Raw genomic sequence first — 12,387 nt, 5'->3', positions numbered from 1 at the left:
AAGGTAGATGCTTGACATACTGAGCCACCCAGGGGCCCCAGAAAGTATTGATTCTTATTGAGTGTGTGTGTGACCCTGACCTGGACTAGCATACACAACATGGTGAAGGTGGGATGTTGGCTCTTGACCGGGTTATGGAGAAAGCTTTATGAGCATCCAGACACACTTATTATTACTTGCCTAAATAATGCAGCTATTTGTGCAGAGAGAATTATGGAAACATGATCCTTTAGGACTTTCGTTCCAGTTGCTTTATTTCCTCTTTGATCTTGTTTTTGGGATTAGAATGCCATTTCCTTTGTGAAGATCTTCCCTTATTTGCTATGTTAGGACAATTAAGGTTAGAGTAAGTGTTGAAAGGAATCAAAGTGTAGGATGAAAAGGCTTGAGGTGTGGACTGTGGAGGGTCTAGGAAAGTATGAGAAAAACCAAGGAAGTCTAGTCAGAAACCAAGGGAAGATTCTTTGAAGGAGCATCTGGTCCACCGATGCTGGTAATCAAGGGTCTCTGCTGGAAGCGGGAGGTAGATTTCGTTTGGGCTTGGCTCCTGGCCTGGAGTACGGAGTGCACTTGCCTTCCTTGTCTGTCTGTCTCTTTCTCCATGTTACAGATCGTTTCTCAGGAAGGCCCTCCCCAGTTAGCATGGTTCTTGCTTTGCACTCCACACCAGTTGATGTGCTCCTTCTGGTGCTTGCCTCTCTCCTGGTTGCTTGGGCCCTGTCCGTCTTCTCCCCTGGCCTGTGAGTTTCTTGGGGAGTTGGTGCTGTTTGTGGTCCTAGGCCTGGATTTGGCCAAATAGTGACCTTTTCTGGGGTGCCTGAATGAAGGGCCATCCTTTCTTGTCATAGGGTTCTGTGATCATACGTAAAAACTGGGATGGAATTCCAGTTTTGTTCCTACCCCTTGTCCTCTTGTGTCTGATGTTATCATATTATCCCTATGGGAGGACTTTTCCTTACGTGGATGACAAAAATTTAAAAATAAAAATAAGCATAGAAACTCAGAGTTTGGAAAGCTTCCTGTGGCCATGTATTTTCCTCCCACTTGAGTTTGTCTGTAGCTTCTCTGTGTCTGGGTGACCCCCAGTGCTCATCAGTCCTGAAGACGGCATGTCCCCATCTTGAGCACCTCCTCAACCAACATTTTCCTTACTGAACCTCCGTATACCTGTTACATTCCTATTTGTCCTTTGTTGCTAGAAAATGTAATTTACTCCCAAGCTTTCATAGTAAAAGATGTTCCTTTTCCTACGTTTTTTCTTTGCCGTGCCAAATATACTAAGTTTCTTCAGTTCTCCAAATGCAATAGTCCCCAGACCTCGCATTATCCCAGCCACCATTCTCTGGATTCTGGCCTTTATTTTTTACTTAAATTTTTTTAAGTAGGCTCCATGCCCAGCGTGGAACCCAGTGTAGGGCTTGAATTCACGACCCTGAGATCAAGACTTGAGCTGATATCAAGAGTCGGTCACCTAACCTACTGAGCCACCCAGGAGCCCCTGGCCTTTATTTTTTTTATAAGCATTTCTCTCCTTATATTTTTTAATGGAACTTCTAAAATTCATAGAAAAGTTGAAAGCATTGTACACTGAACACCCACATACCCACCACCTAGTTTCTGTAAGTAACTTTTAATATATTTGCTTTGTCATGCAGCTGTTCATCCATCTCTCTGTCCATCTGTGAATCTGTGTGGGTTTTTCTCATGCATTTCAGAGTAGGTTGTAGATAGCAGCATACTTCACTCCTGAACATTTTAGCCTAAGCATATCATTCATTCGGGCTCAGTATTTATCTACAATTTCTCTTTTTAGGTAAATTTATGCACAATGTATTGCACACATTTTTTTTTTTAAAGATTTTATTTATTTATTTATTTGAGAGAGTGAGAATGAGAGAGAGAGAGAGAGAGAGAGCACATGAGAGGGGGGAGGGTCAGAGGGAGAAGCAGACTCCCTGCCGAGCAGGGAGCCCGATGCGGGACTCGATCCCGGGACTCCAGGATCATGACCTGAGCCGAAGGCGGTCGCTTAACCAACTGAGCCACCCAGGCGCCCCTGTTGCACACATTTTTAGTGTACCATTCAGTGAATTCTGATGTGCTTCCACCTGTGTAACCAAACCCGTATGGGAATATGGAACTGTCACCCCAGAAAGCTCCCTCAGGCCCCTTCCGAATCATTCCCCTCACCATCCTCCCTGAGGCAACCGCTGTTCTGGTCTTTTTTTTTTTCTGTAACAGATTAGATTTGCCTGTGTTAGAACTTCATGTAAATGGAATCATAAAGTGTGTGCTCTCTTGTATAAAGCTTCTTTCAGCATGAAGTTTTTGAGATTCATCTGTATTGACACGTATCACTACTTTTTCCTCTTTTATTGCTGAGTGGGATTCCATTGTATAAACATACCAGTTTATCTTTTTTAAATCTATTCCCAGGTCTTGATGGAAACCTGGGTTTTTCTAATTTTTGCCTATCTTGAATGAAGCTGCTCTGAACTTCCTTGTGCAAACCTTTCCTGGACAAATGTTTCATTTCTCTTGGGTCAGTTGTCCAGGAGAGGAATCACTGGTCAGAGGGGAGATGTATGCTTAGTTTTACAAGAAATTGCCAGATTTTTTCCAAAGTGGACTTCTATTTTACCTTCGCATCAGAATTTCATTTGCTCCACATCTTCACCAGCATTTCGATTTTTAGCTTTTTAATGCCCTTGTAGGAAGGGCTTTTGCAGAAAAGATCACAGATACGTCTGGATCCTCTGGACGTGGTCTGAGACTCTACGCTGGTTCTGTGACAGGCTTGCTTTCATGGATACTTGTGCTGTTTTGGAGTAGCTGTGTCAGATTGAACTTGAGGTCAGCCAAAACATTCAGATCTTTTTCAGATTTTTTTGAGCCATTTCATGTTTTTGTGCACTTGAGAAACTGATTTTTAAAATTCCTAAATGTAAGACTTTAAACTTGTCCCATTAAGTTTCATTCAATTAATTTGAGAAAACATGGAATTTTGAATCTGTCATCAGTTGGTCTAGCAATCCCTTTCAACTTTATATGATTTACAGATTTGGTAAGTATGTTTTCTGGGTCTTCTAGGTCATTGATGGAGTTGCTTTATAGTTCGGGTACAAAGACAGGGCCCTGGAGACTTCTCTCGTGACTCCGTTCAGTAGGCTAGGCCGGTAAACTATGAATTATCTTTATTGTGAAATCATCTGGCTCACATTTCCTGCATGTCTCCCCATTGGAACTTTACCTTCTAGAGAGTGAGACTGTTAGTTTTTTCTTTCTGTTTTTTTTTGTTTTATTTTGTTTTGTTTTGTTTTAGAAAAGGGGGTTGCTGGTGAAGGGGGCAGAGGGAGAGGAGAGAGAGAATCTTAAGCAGACCCCATGCCTAGTGCAAAGCCCAATGTGGGGCTCGATCTCACGACCCTGAGATCATGACCCAAGCTGAAATCAAGAGTCAGATACTTAACCGACTGAGCCACCCAGGTGCCCTGTGAGACTGTGAGCTCTGCCATGTGCCCCCCAGCATCTAGAACAGGGCTTGAGGCATAGTTGGGAGTCAGTAAGTGTGTTTGAATGAACAGATGACAGGTAGATGTGAGGGTTTTGTCAGATGTCTTGCTGGAAACAAGACGCGGTGTCTCTGTGCAATTCCCGCCTGTGGGAACTGAGACCGACCTGGACCAACAATGCCGTTTGGCTTCTTTTCAGAGAAGGAGGTGAATGAGCTGATGGAGGAACTGTTTGAAACTGTGAGTAACGACGCGAAGTCGGGGCTCGGGACGCTGGGCGGCTCCTCCAGCGTGCTCTGTCCTCTGCTCTCAAGCCCATCCCTCCACAAGGCTGGTGTGGCCAAGCCACTTCACCTTTCAGCCCCCTTGGGAGTGGGTGTCGTGGGAGGGGAATTTGGCTCACTGATACATTTCGGTTGTCCATATGTAGGTTATTCTTAGCAAAATGTTCCTTGTAAACTTTGGATGGCCTCCCCAACCATCATTCCGTGCATCCGTAAAGATTGCAAATCAGTGTTTGGATTATTCTGGGCACAGATAGTTACCTTTCTCATCAACTTGTCTCTTGAAAGATATTTCTGATCATTCTGAGCTATCTGTGCTCTGTCTGCACCATTGCAAGTGGCTGATTGAGAGACTTCGCTCCTGGCGTAATAGCCGTGTGCAGGACTGCGGGTGCCCTGAAGTGAGGAAGGTCTTGAGGGAGCTCTTTCTGGGTGCCAGCATTGTTGGTGCCCTGTAGACTGTGGTCTTCGCTTTCCCTTCTCACTGCTGGGGGGCTTCCACACACCCCTTCCCCAGGATCACCCTCCTTCCCTTGTGCCCTCAGTTCCAAGACGAGATGGGACTCTCCAACGTGGAAGATGATGGCCCAGAGGAGGAGGATCGCGTGGCTGAACCCCGGCCTAGCTTCAACACCCCTCAAGCCCTGCGGTAGGCTAGCCAAGGACGCCGAGGTGCCAAATGGAGGGAACGTGTGTGTCCAGACACTCCCGTTGACAGTTCCCCGTCGCCCAGTGCCCGCGGTCGCTGGTGGAGGGTCTCCGGGGATGAGTCTCCTCGTCGTGGGGCAGTGCAGCGGCAGACCAGGCTGCGTCTGCTTGGGAAGGGAGAGAAAGCAGTAGCTGGTGTCCATAGCAGCTTCTCCAGATGAGTGGTGCTGGAGAGGTGTGAGGACTCCGGGGCCAGCCACAGAGACCACCCCTTTCATAGGCGCCTGTGTGTCCCTTTGTTCTCCTTGTTGGCCATTAGCCAAAGTTTGTCAGCCACCTTGGTGATGACTGAGCGGCCGTGAAGCATCTTTGGTCTGAGGTAGAAGTACCGCCCTCTTCACACGAGGCTGGCACTTCCGTTCCCCACCCACAGAGTGGAGGCTTTAAGTTTTGTGGGATGGGTTTGTGTAATTCATGTGTATTTTAATGAACTGGTACCCATCCCGAGCAGCAGCATATGTGCGCGGTGAGGTGACCGGCTAGCTAGCGGTCGGGGGGGAGCAGAGCAGAGCTGAGAGACCTGCAGCCTCCGTTAGTCTTGTGCTTTCACAGCCTGACCTGACCGGAGAGCTTGGGAGCCACCTGAAAGCCAGGCCTTCAGGGAACGTGCAATTGAGTAGAAAAGACAAGCTACCCCACCGTTGCATAACAGCCGGGAATATAGCTCATGGTCCATTATAATAAACACCACAGTGTAACCACAACAGAATTTCGGGATCCCCCACCCCCATTTTATTTTGTTTTGGCTTTATTGAAGTATAATTGACAAGTTGTAAGACATCGAAAGTGATTTGATGCAGGTAAGCATTGTGAACGGGTCCCCACATCGAGTTAGTTAATAACACTGTGGCCTTACATACTTACTTTTTGGGAGGAAACATTTTCGGGATTTCTGAGTCTTTATTTGACCCACTTACTGCAGGCCATAGTTCATAGTTCATCTGATCTATAAACATATTTCGGTTCCACTAATAATCTCTGTGTATGAGTTCTTTACATTTGGGGTTTATAGAACTACTTTAAAGTCCTGGTTGAAGATGAGCTGTCTCTGGCGCTCGCTCAGTTCATCTGCACGGGCTGCAGCTGCTTCCCATTCAGCTAAAATTGCAAACCTGGTTTAGTCTTTGACTAAATAAGGTGTGGGGAAAGTGAGCCATCTGTGTCCCTCTTACCAACCAACTAAGTAATATTTCATAAAACCAGGGGCAGGCTATTTGTGCTTTTTTGTCTACTTTTTCCGTGTGTTTTTCTGTTGTCCTGCTAGTAGCACAGATAATGGAGAGTTTTCTGTTCTCAGTAAACATTGTACAGAGGACTGTCCTTGTCTTTAGGTTTTTACCCTGTGCCTGCCTGCCCACACTCACAGTAAATACTGCAAAAGGACACATAGTCTTTATCTGTAGAGGCTGTAGGAAAGTTACCATTTAACTGTCGTTACAGTATAGAGGATTTCATGAAATAGGATATCCTGCTGGCCATACCTGCTTGAGCTGGTCTCATCGTGATTGCGTAGGGTATCAGCTCACCCTTAATCCCTTGAGTGTCCCGCTCTGCCCCAGGACTAGGCTGTGAGCTGGCTATGTGAATGCTTGCTTTGGCGTCAGCCAGTCTCTCTCTAGAGGCAAGGGTGGGTGGGCGGGTTAGACAGCTGAGAGGAGGGATGTGGGGGAGCTGCCAGAGGATGTATTCACGGTGGGAGCCAGCTTCTCACTGGCCTTCCCAGCTGTCCTGTGTTTCAGTGTATCCGCTTCTTGCTTCCTACTAGGTCTTTGACCTCTTAAGAAAGGAAGGCGGGGCAGCCTAAGTGGATGGGAGTGGCAGGAGGGCAGAAGCTGGACCTGGGGTGGGGTCATGAGTGGATTAGGGAACAAATGCTGGACTTGGAGAAGATTCTGTATCACCTTTGGGTTCCAGGGTAATGTGGTGTCAGTAGGACCCAAGGATGATGAGTTCTTCCCGTTGGCTCTTTGACTACTTTGTTATCCAGGCATTTCTCTGCTCCTAGAGTTTTGTTTAGTTTCTCCTTCATTTGTGTATTACTTATAAGACTGGTTGTAGAAGAATGGGGGGGACAGTGCAATTCAGAACTATCTCATTTGGATTTATGCGAACAACTTTGGGGAAAGATTTGGATAGGCTAGGAGTTTGTTGGCTAGAGTGGGATGTGGGGATTAGCAGAAGATGAAAGTGTTCAGACTCTTAACCCACCGTCAGGAGGTGTCAGATGTGTTGCTAGCCTGGGGAAATGTCCAAATTCAGTTGTCTCCCTACCGGGGACAGGTTTGAGGAACCACTGGCCAACTTGCTGAATGAGCAGCACCGCACAGTGAAGGAGCAGCTTGAGCACCTGAAGATGAAGAAATCCTCAGGCAGACAGCAGCAGGAGGTGGAGAGGGTGAAGCCCCAGACCGAGAAGGTTCCTCAGACACTCACTCTAGACCCAGCACAGAGGAGCCGCCTCCAGCAGCAGATGCAGCAGGTGAGCCTCGTCCTGGGCCGGATTCGGAGGCCAAGAGCTAGCAGTGGTCTGGAAATCAGAAACCGGTATCTTGATGCCCCCTGAAAGCACAGGGCCACAAGATCTTCACATCACTGAGGGCGTTGAAAGGGCATCATGTTGGTATCCTTACGGGCAGGCAAGAATGCAGATGCCCGTAACGACCCTCATACTCCAAGGTTACACATTTCAGTCTTCCATGAACCATTCTGAATTTAACAGCCTCACTTGCTGAAGTTCTAATTTCAGTCCCTTTGGTTTGAGGTTAAACTTCCTCTGGTTCTGTCATTTTGCTCAAGGGGAACAGATCTGAGAAATTCACACCAAGATATGGTGCCAATCTCGTAGTCTCTTTGGAAAGCAAAACGTGTGGTAATGTTGCAGACATCTTGCTAAGGTCTTCTGGGTTCCGGAAATGACAACACCGTAACGTGTCACCGTGTTATTTTCTTTCCCTTCCCAGCATGTTCAGCTCTTGACGCAAATTCACCTTCTCGCCTCCTCCAACCCCAACCTCAATTCGGAGGCCAGTACCACCAGGATATTTCTTGTAAGGTTCCAAGTATCCTTCACTCTAAAGATGTTGGTATCCGTTCGCTTGGGGGGTCACTTCTCCTAGATGGTCACCCAACACCAGCTGCATTTACTCTCTGTCCTGGGTGTCCTGGCTGCCATCCCTACGGCTTCCTCCCTGTGCTGAGAGAGCATCAGTCTCTGACCCCATGCAGGACCAGAGTGCAGCCAGTTTCCTTAAGACATTCCTCTGACTTTTCTGTTGGGTCCTCTTCCTCATCTTTTTTTTAAGGATTTTATTTATTTATTTATTTATTTATTTATTTATTTATTTATTTATTTATTTATTTATTTGTGTGTGAGAGAGAGAGAGCACAAGCAGGGAGAGCGGCAGGCAGAGGGAGAAGCAGACTCCCCGCTGAGCAGGGAGCCTGATGCGGGGCTCGATCCCAGGACCCCAAGATCATGACCTGAGCCGAAGGCAGATGCTTCACTGACTGAGCCCCCCAGGAGCTCCTCCTCTTCCTCATCTTTAGACCCACCCTGACTTCTTGGGTTTTTGGTACTTCTGTTCTTTTTATTGACTTCATTATCCATTCATTAGGCTCAACATTAGTATTTTATGTATACAGTTAATCTCGGTCATGACATTTTTAAGTATTTTGGAGGAAGGGCTTTTAATTTTGAAATTTTGTAGGTGTTATTAAGAGAAACCAAAAGACAAAAAATTTTAATTGTTCTTACTTTTGAGAACCTTTATTCTGACTGGGGAGCTAGACCATCCATCCAAAAGGCTGAGGAATAAAACAAGAACAGATGAGTGTATCATAAACACAATCTTTGAGTATCTGAGGACTCAGCAAAAGAGTAGTCTTAATGGAGTCATGTTAATTATGGAGGACTTTATGATGATTTTTATCTGTTTCAGTCCTCTAGCAGGAAGGACAGATTTTCCCTCGGAGGCTAGTGAGGGCTACTGGTATTAAGTTTCTGGGGCTGAGGTCTCCTTTGTGCCCTGTCTCCCCAGAAAGAGCTGGGCACCTTCGCTCAGAGCTCTGTTGCGCTCCACCAGTCCATTCCCGGCTTTCAGACCTTGTTCCAGCCCTGCAACCTGCTGGGGGCAATGCAGCTCGTTGAAGACTTCAACACGCACGTCAGCATCGACTGGAGTCCTCGCAAAACTGTCAAGAAGACTGGTAGGGGACCCATGTCCACTTCTGCTTTTTGCTTGCCTTGAGTTATCTTGAACCTCCCTTCCCAGGAGACAGGACAGGGGACATCTATAATGTCGTCCTTGGTACCCACTATCTACGTTCCAGGAGGTCATGATAGTGTTTGGGCTTCTGTGAGGGCTGGGCGATGGACAGGACGGGGCGGGGGGCAGGGCTGGGTTGTGGTCCTCGGCAGATGTGAGGGCGGGAAGCAGCGGGAGCAAGGTCATTGGGGTCTGGGGAAGATGAAAGGCCAGTGGTTGAAGTTGGTTCGTGGTCAGGTTTTTATTCTCTGCTTCGTTAAGATACTTTTATTTCCCTTCATGATTGCAGTGGTATCTCCATTTTGAATGAAATGTTGATTTGGGAGTTAGGTACAAATTAGAGATGTACATTTGCCGTGTTCAGTATTTTAAAGACTTGTGCAGGTTTGCTTTCTGCCATGCATTTTTTAGTAATTTTTGAGAACACGTTTGCTATTCCCTTAAACTGAGTAATTGCTCCTGATTAGTTTCATGGTTTAGCAGATGAGTTGTGGTTTGAAATCCCTCTTAGCATTAGATTGAATTATAGTTGAATTCAGGTGCATTATGTTATCGACACTGATCTCAAACGACTTTCTTAGCTCTCTGATGGCAATGAAAACCTAACATCATGGCCTGGTAGTAGATTACACATACAGTGTCCCGTGTTTTTCTTCTGGGGATACAAAAATACCATTTTTGGAAGGAGAACTATGGATATAGTGGTGCTTTCCATGTCTAGAAAGGCAGACGTGCCTGGAACGAGAGGCTTAGGCAGCAAGGCAGAAATGAGTGAGACTGAATTGCCTTGTTCCCAACCCCAGGAGGAATCTGGGAGGACTTGCTGGAAGTTAAGTAAGAATCAAATCAGATAAAATCTGGAATACCGGATTGGTGAGGGAGATGAAAGGAGTTGGCATCTTATCCTGGAAGAAAGGTCCCTCCCTTGCAAGGCCTTCGGGGGCGGGGGGAGGCGACGGCAGCATTTGGGTGTGCGCTGTGTGCCTCGGGGGCTCGCCCCGTTACAAGTGTCTGTGCCGCTGAGGGGACAGTGAGCGTGTCTGCGTTTAGTAGCACCGAGGGTGCTGGGAACTTCTGTGGGAGGGGGGGTGGGGACACCCCCAGGTAGGGGCAGCTCTGGCTAAATGCAGGCTTGCATTCAGAAGCTTTTGCCTGGGATTTCATTTACCACAGAATTGTTTCCTCACAGCGGACGAATTTCCCTGTTTGCCAAAACAAGTGGCTTGGATCCTGGCCACAAGCAAGGTTTTCATGTACCCGGAGCTACTTCCGGTGTGTTCTCTGAAGGCGAAGAACCCCCAGGATAAGATTTTCTTCACCAAGGCCGAGGACAAGTAAGGGTTTGCCGCGGGGCAGCAGAGGCCCCGAGGGCGCCGGGGAGAAGGCCTGGCTCTTCTCTTGAGGAGCTGCGGGCAGGCAGGCGCGGAGGGCCGGAAGCCGAGCCGGGTGCTGGGCGCAGCTCTGCGCGGGTTTGCTCGAGCCCGGACCCTGCTCTTCTTGGGGAACAGTGTGCACTCTTTGGGAACATTCTAACGTGTTTTCTGTTTTTTATTTGTTGTAAATCCAATCTCATAGTACTTTTAGAGACAGTTTTTCAAAGGAAAAAAATTTTTATCCATCATCCTAACCACCCCATGACAATGATTTTTTTTTTTTTAAGTAACCTCTGTGCCCAACATGGGGTTCGAACTCACGGCCCCAAGATCGAGAATCAGATGGTCTACTGACTGAGCCAGGGAGGCGTCCCCAATGATTTTTCATATAATTATTGGCAATTTAAGTATAATTTTGTTTTGCCTTTTTTGACCTAACATCTTGAAGTTGTTTTTCTGTGCTCTGTGCTGGAGCACATGCCTTCCTGTAGGTTCTGTGTGCTGTCTACGCAGGTGATCTTCCATGGGCCCTGGGACAGCCCTTTTACCTGCCACTGTCTCATTTTTTCTCCTCTCCTGTTTTGCTGTTAGTGGGGCTTCGGCAAGGATCTTTGCATATAGAGCTTTTGGAAGTCTTTTGAGTTTATCCCTTTGGGTAAATTCTCAAGCGTGAGATTATTTGGTAAAGTCAAGAACATTTTCGTGGCTCTTGATGGTATTGGCCCACTGCCATCAGCGAATTGCGGTAGATAGGTAACCGCAATCAGATGGCTTATGTCGGGAGGCAGTATTGGTCCTGATTTAATACGTCTCACACCGTGCCAATTATTCATTTCATATTTAGCCCCATTCTCCTTCCTTTGAATTTCGTTTGTACTATTAGTGTGAAGCATGTCACGATCTGACATTTTTTAGTGATTCATGCCCATTTTTCCTCTTCCCACTTGACTGGGAACCCCGGGTTGCGTCTCCGTCATTGTACTTACTCGCCATGAGTAAACACCTGCAGATCTCTGTGGGGCAGCCATTGGCTTGCACAAGAATGAGGTGGGGTGTACCCTGTGGGCTGCTCTGGGGAGAGGGCGTTCTGCAGAACAGAGTAAGGCGAGATTTAGGTCATGGCTCCTTTCTCAGTTTGTTGGCTTTAGGGCTAAAGCACTTTGAAGGGACCAAGTTTCCTAAGCTGCTGATCAGCAAGTACCTCCTCACCTGCAAGACCGCCCACCAACTGACAGTGAGGATCAAGAATCTCAACATGAACAGAGCGCCTGATAACATCATCAAAGTAAGTGCTTCCTGTGAACTCCCTGGGGTCTCGCTCGGGCTCAGCCTCACAGCAGAGGGCCCTGGTTCCTACCACCAGAGCTGGGTCAGTCCCCCTCTGGCATTTCCAGGGACATTGACTCTTGTTCTTCTCTGGAGTATCATCTTCTTCCTCTGTTACAGGTATTTCTCCTAAAAATAAAATTACTCCAACTTTTTTTTTTTTTTTTAAGATTATTTATTTGAGAGAGGGAGAGAGCATGAGCTGGGTGGGGCGGGGCGAGGGAAAAGCAGACTCCCTGCTGAGCAGGGAGACCGACTCAGGGTTCGATCCCGGGACCCCGGGATCATGACCTGAGCGGAAGGCAGATGATCAACCGACTAAACCACCCAGGCGCCCCAAAATTGTTCCAACTTTTAAAAAATTTCTCAACTTCACATTTCCCTCGAGCCGCTTTCTGTCTCTTTCCCGCTAGCCTTCTTGAAGGGTAGACAACACTCCACTGTATCCTTCTCCTTTCCTTTTCCGTGTGGGTATAAACTTGTGTATATATATTGTGTATAGAGGTTTTTGAGGGTGGTGTGTCTACGTCTCTATCTGGGTGGCTTGCTTGTCATTGCCACCACTTGATGCTTTGGGTTGAAGCCTTATTTAGTAAAGTGCAACATGGGTGACAAAGACTTGGGCCTCCCACTGCACAGCCCTGCCATCATCACAGGCGTCTTCTGTCCCCCGGTTCTCCCACTAGACCACGGTGTTGGTTAGATTCAGGGCTCACATTGTAAGCGTATAATTGCTTGGTACGTGTCCCTGCCAGCTGAGCTGTGTGGTGTAGCGTGATTGCTTTGCTTTCCTGCCGACATGTTTTTGTGGCGTTGGTAATTGCATTTGGGGGAGCCGGTGGGGCTTGGTCTCGGAGGTGTGTATTACCTGTTCAACACTGGAGTTTACTTTAGTGCTAGGAATCTCTGGTCGTTTTCA

At 47.2% G+C, this 12,387-nt stretch overlaps 1 protein-coding gene across 4 annotated transcripts in view; it reads left to right on the top strand.

The window, feature by feature from the left end:
- The window catches only part of GON4L (gon-4 like), a 67,607-nt gene that overhangs the window by 42,991 nt on the left and 12,229 nt on the right, over nt 1–12,387 (top strand). For 3 of the 4 annotated variants that reach the window (XM_035009776.1, XM_035009778.1, XM_035009777.1), the window contains exons 13-19: nt 3,712–3,752; nt 4,342–4,445; nt 6,785–6,983; nt 7,465–7,551; nt 8,542–8,710; nt 9,959–10,103; nt 11,277–11,427. In XM_035009776.1, coding sequence (XP_034865667.1) covers nt 3,712–3,752; nt 4,342–4,445; nt 6,785–6,983; nt 7,465–7,551; nt 8,542–8,710; nt 9,959–10,103; nt 11,277–11,427 — 896 coding nt within the window. The remainder of the gene's footprint in view (nt 1–3,711; nt 3,753–4,341; nt 4,446–6,784; nt 6,984–7,464; nt 7,552–8,541; nt 8,711–9,958; nt 10,104–11,276; nt 11,428–12,387) is intronic. The other variant, XM_035009779.1, reaches the window with a different exon arrangement.

Source organism: Mirounga leonina, unplaced genomic scaffold, assembly GCF_011800145.1.
Source record: "Mirounga leonina isolate KUSES-001 unplaced genomic scaffold, KU_Mleo_1.0 Mir_154, whole genome shotgun sequence".
Lineage (NCBI taxonomy): Eukaryota > Metazoa > Chordata > Mammalia > Carnivora > Phocidae > Mirounga > Mirounga leonina.
This window is presented reverse-complemented; position numbering and strand designations above follow the sequence as displayed.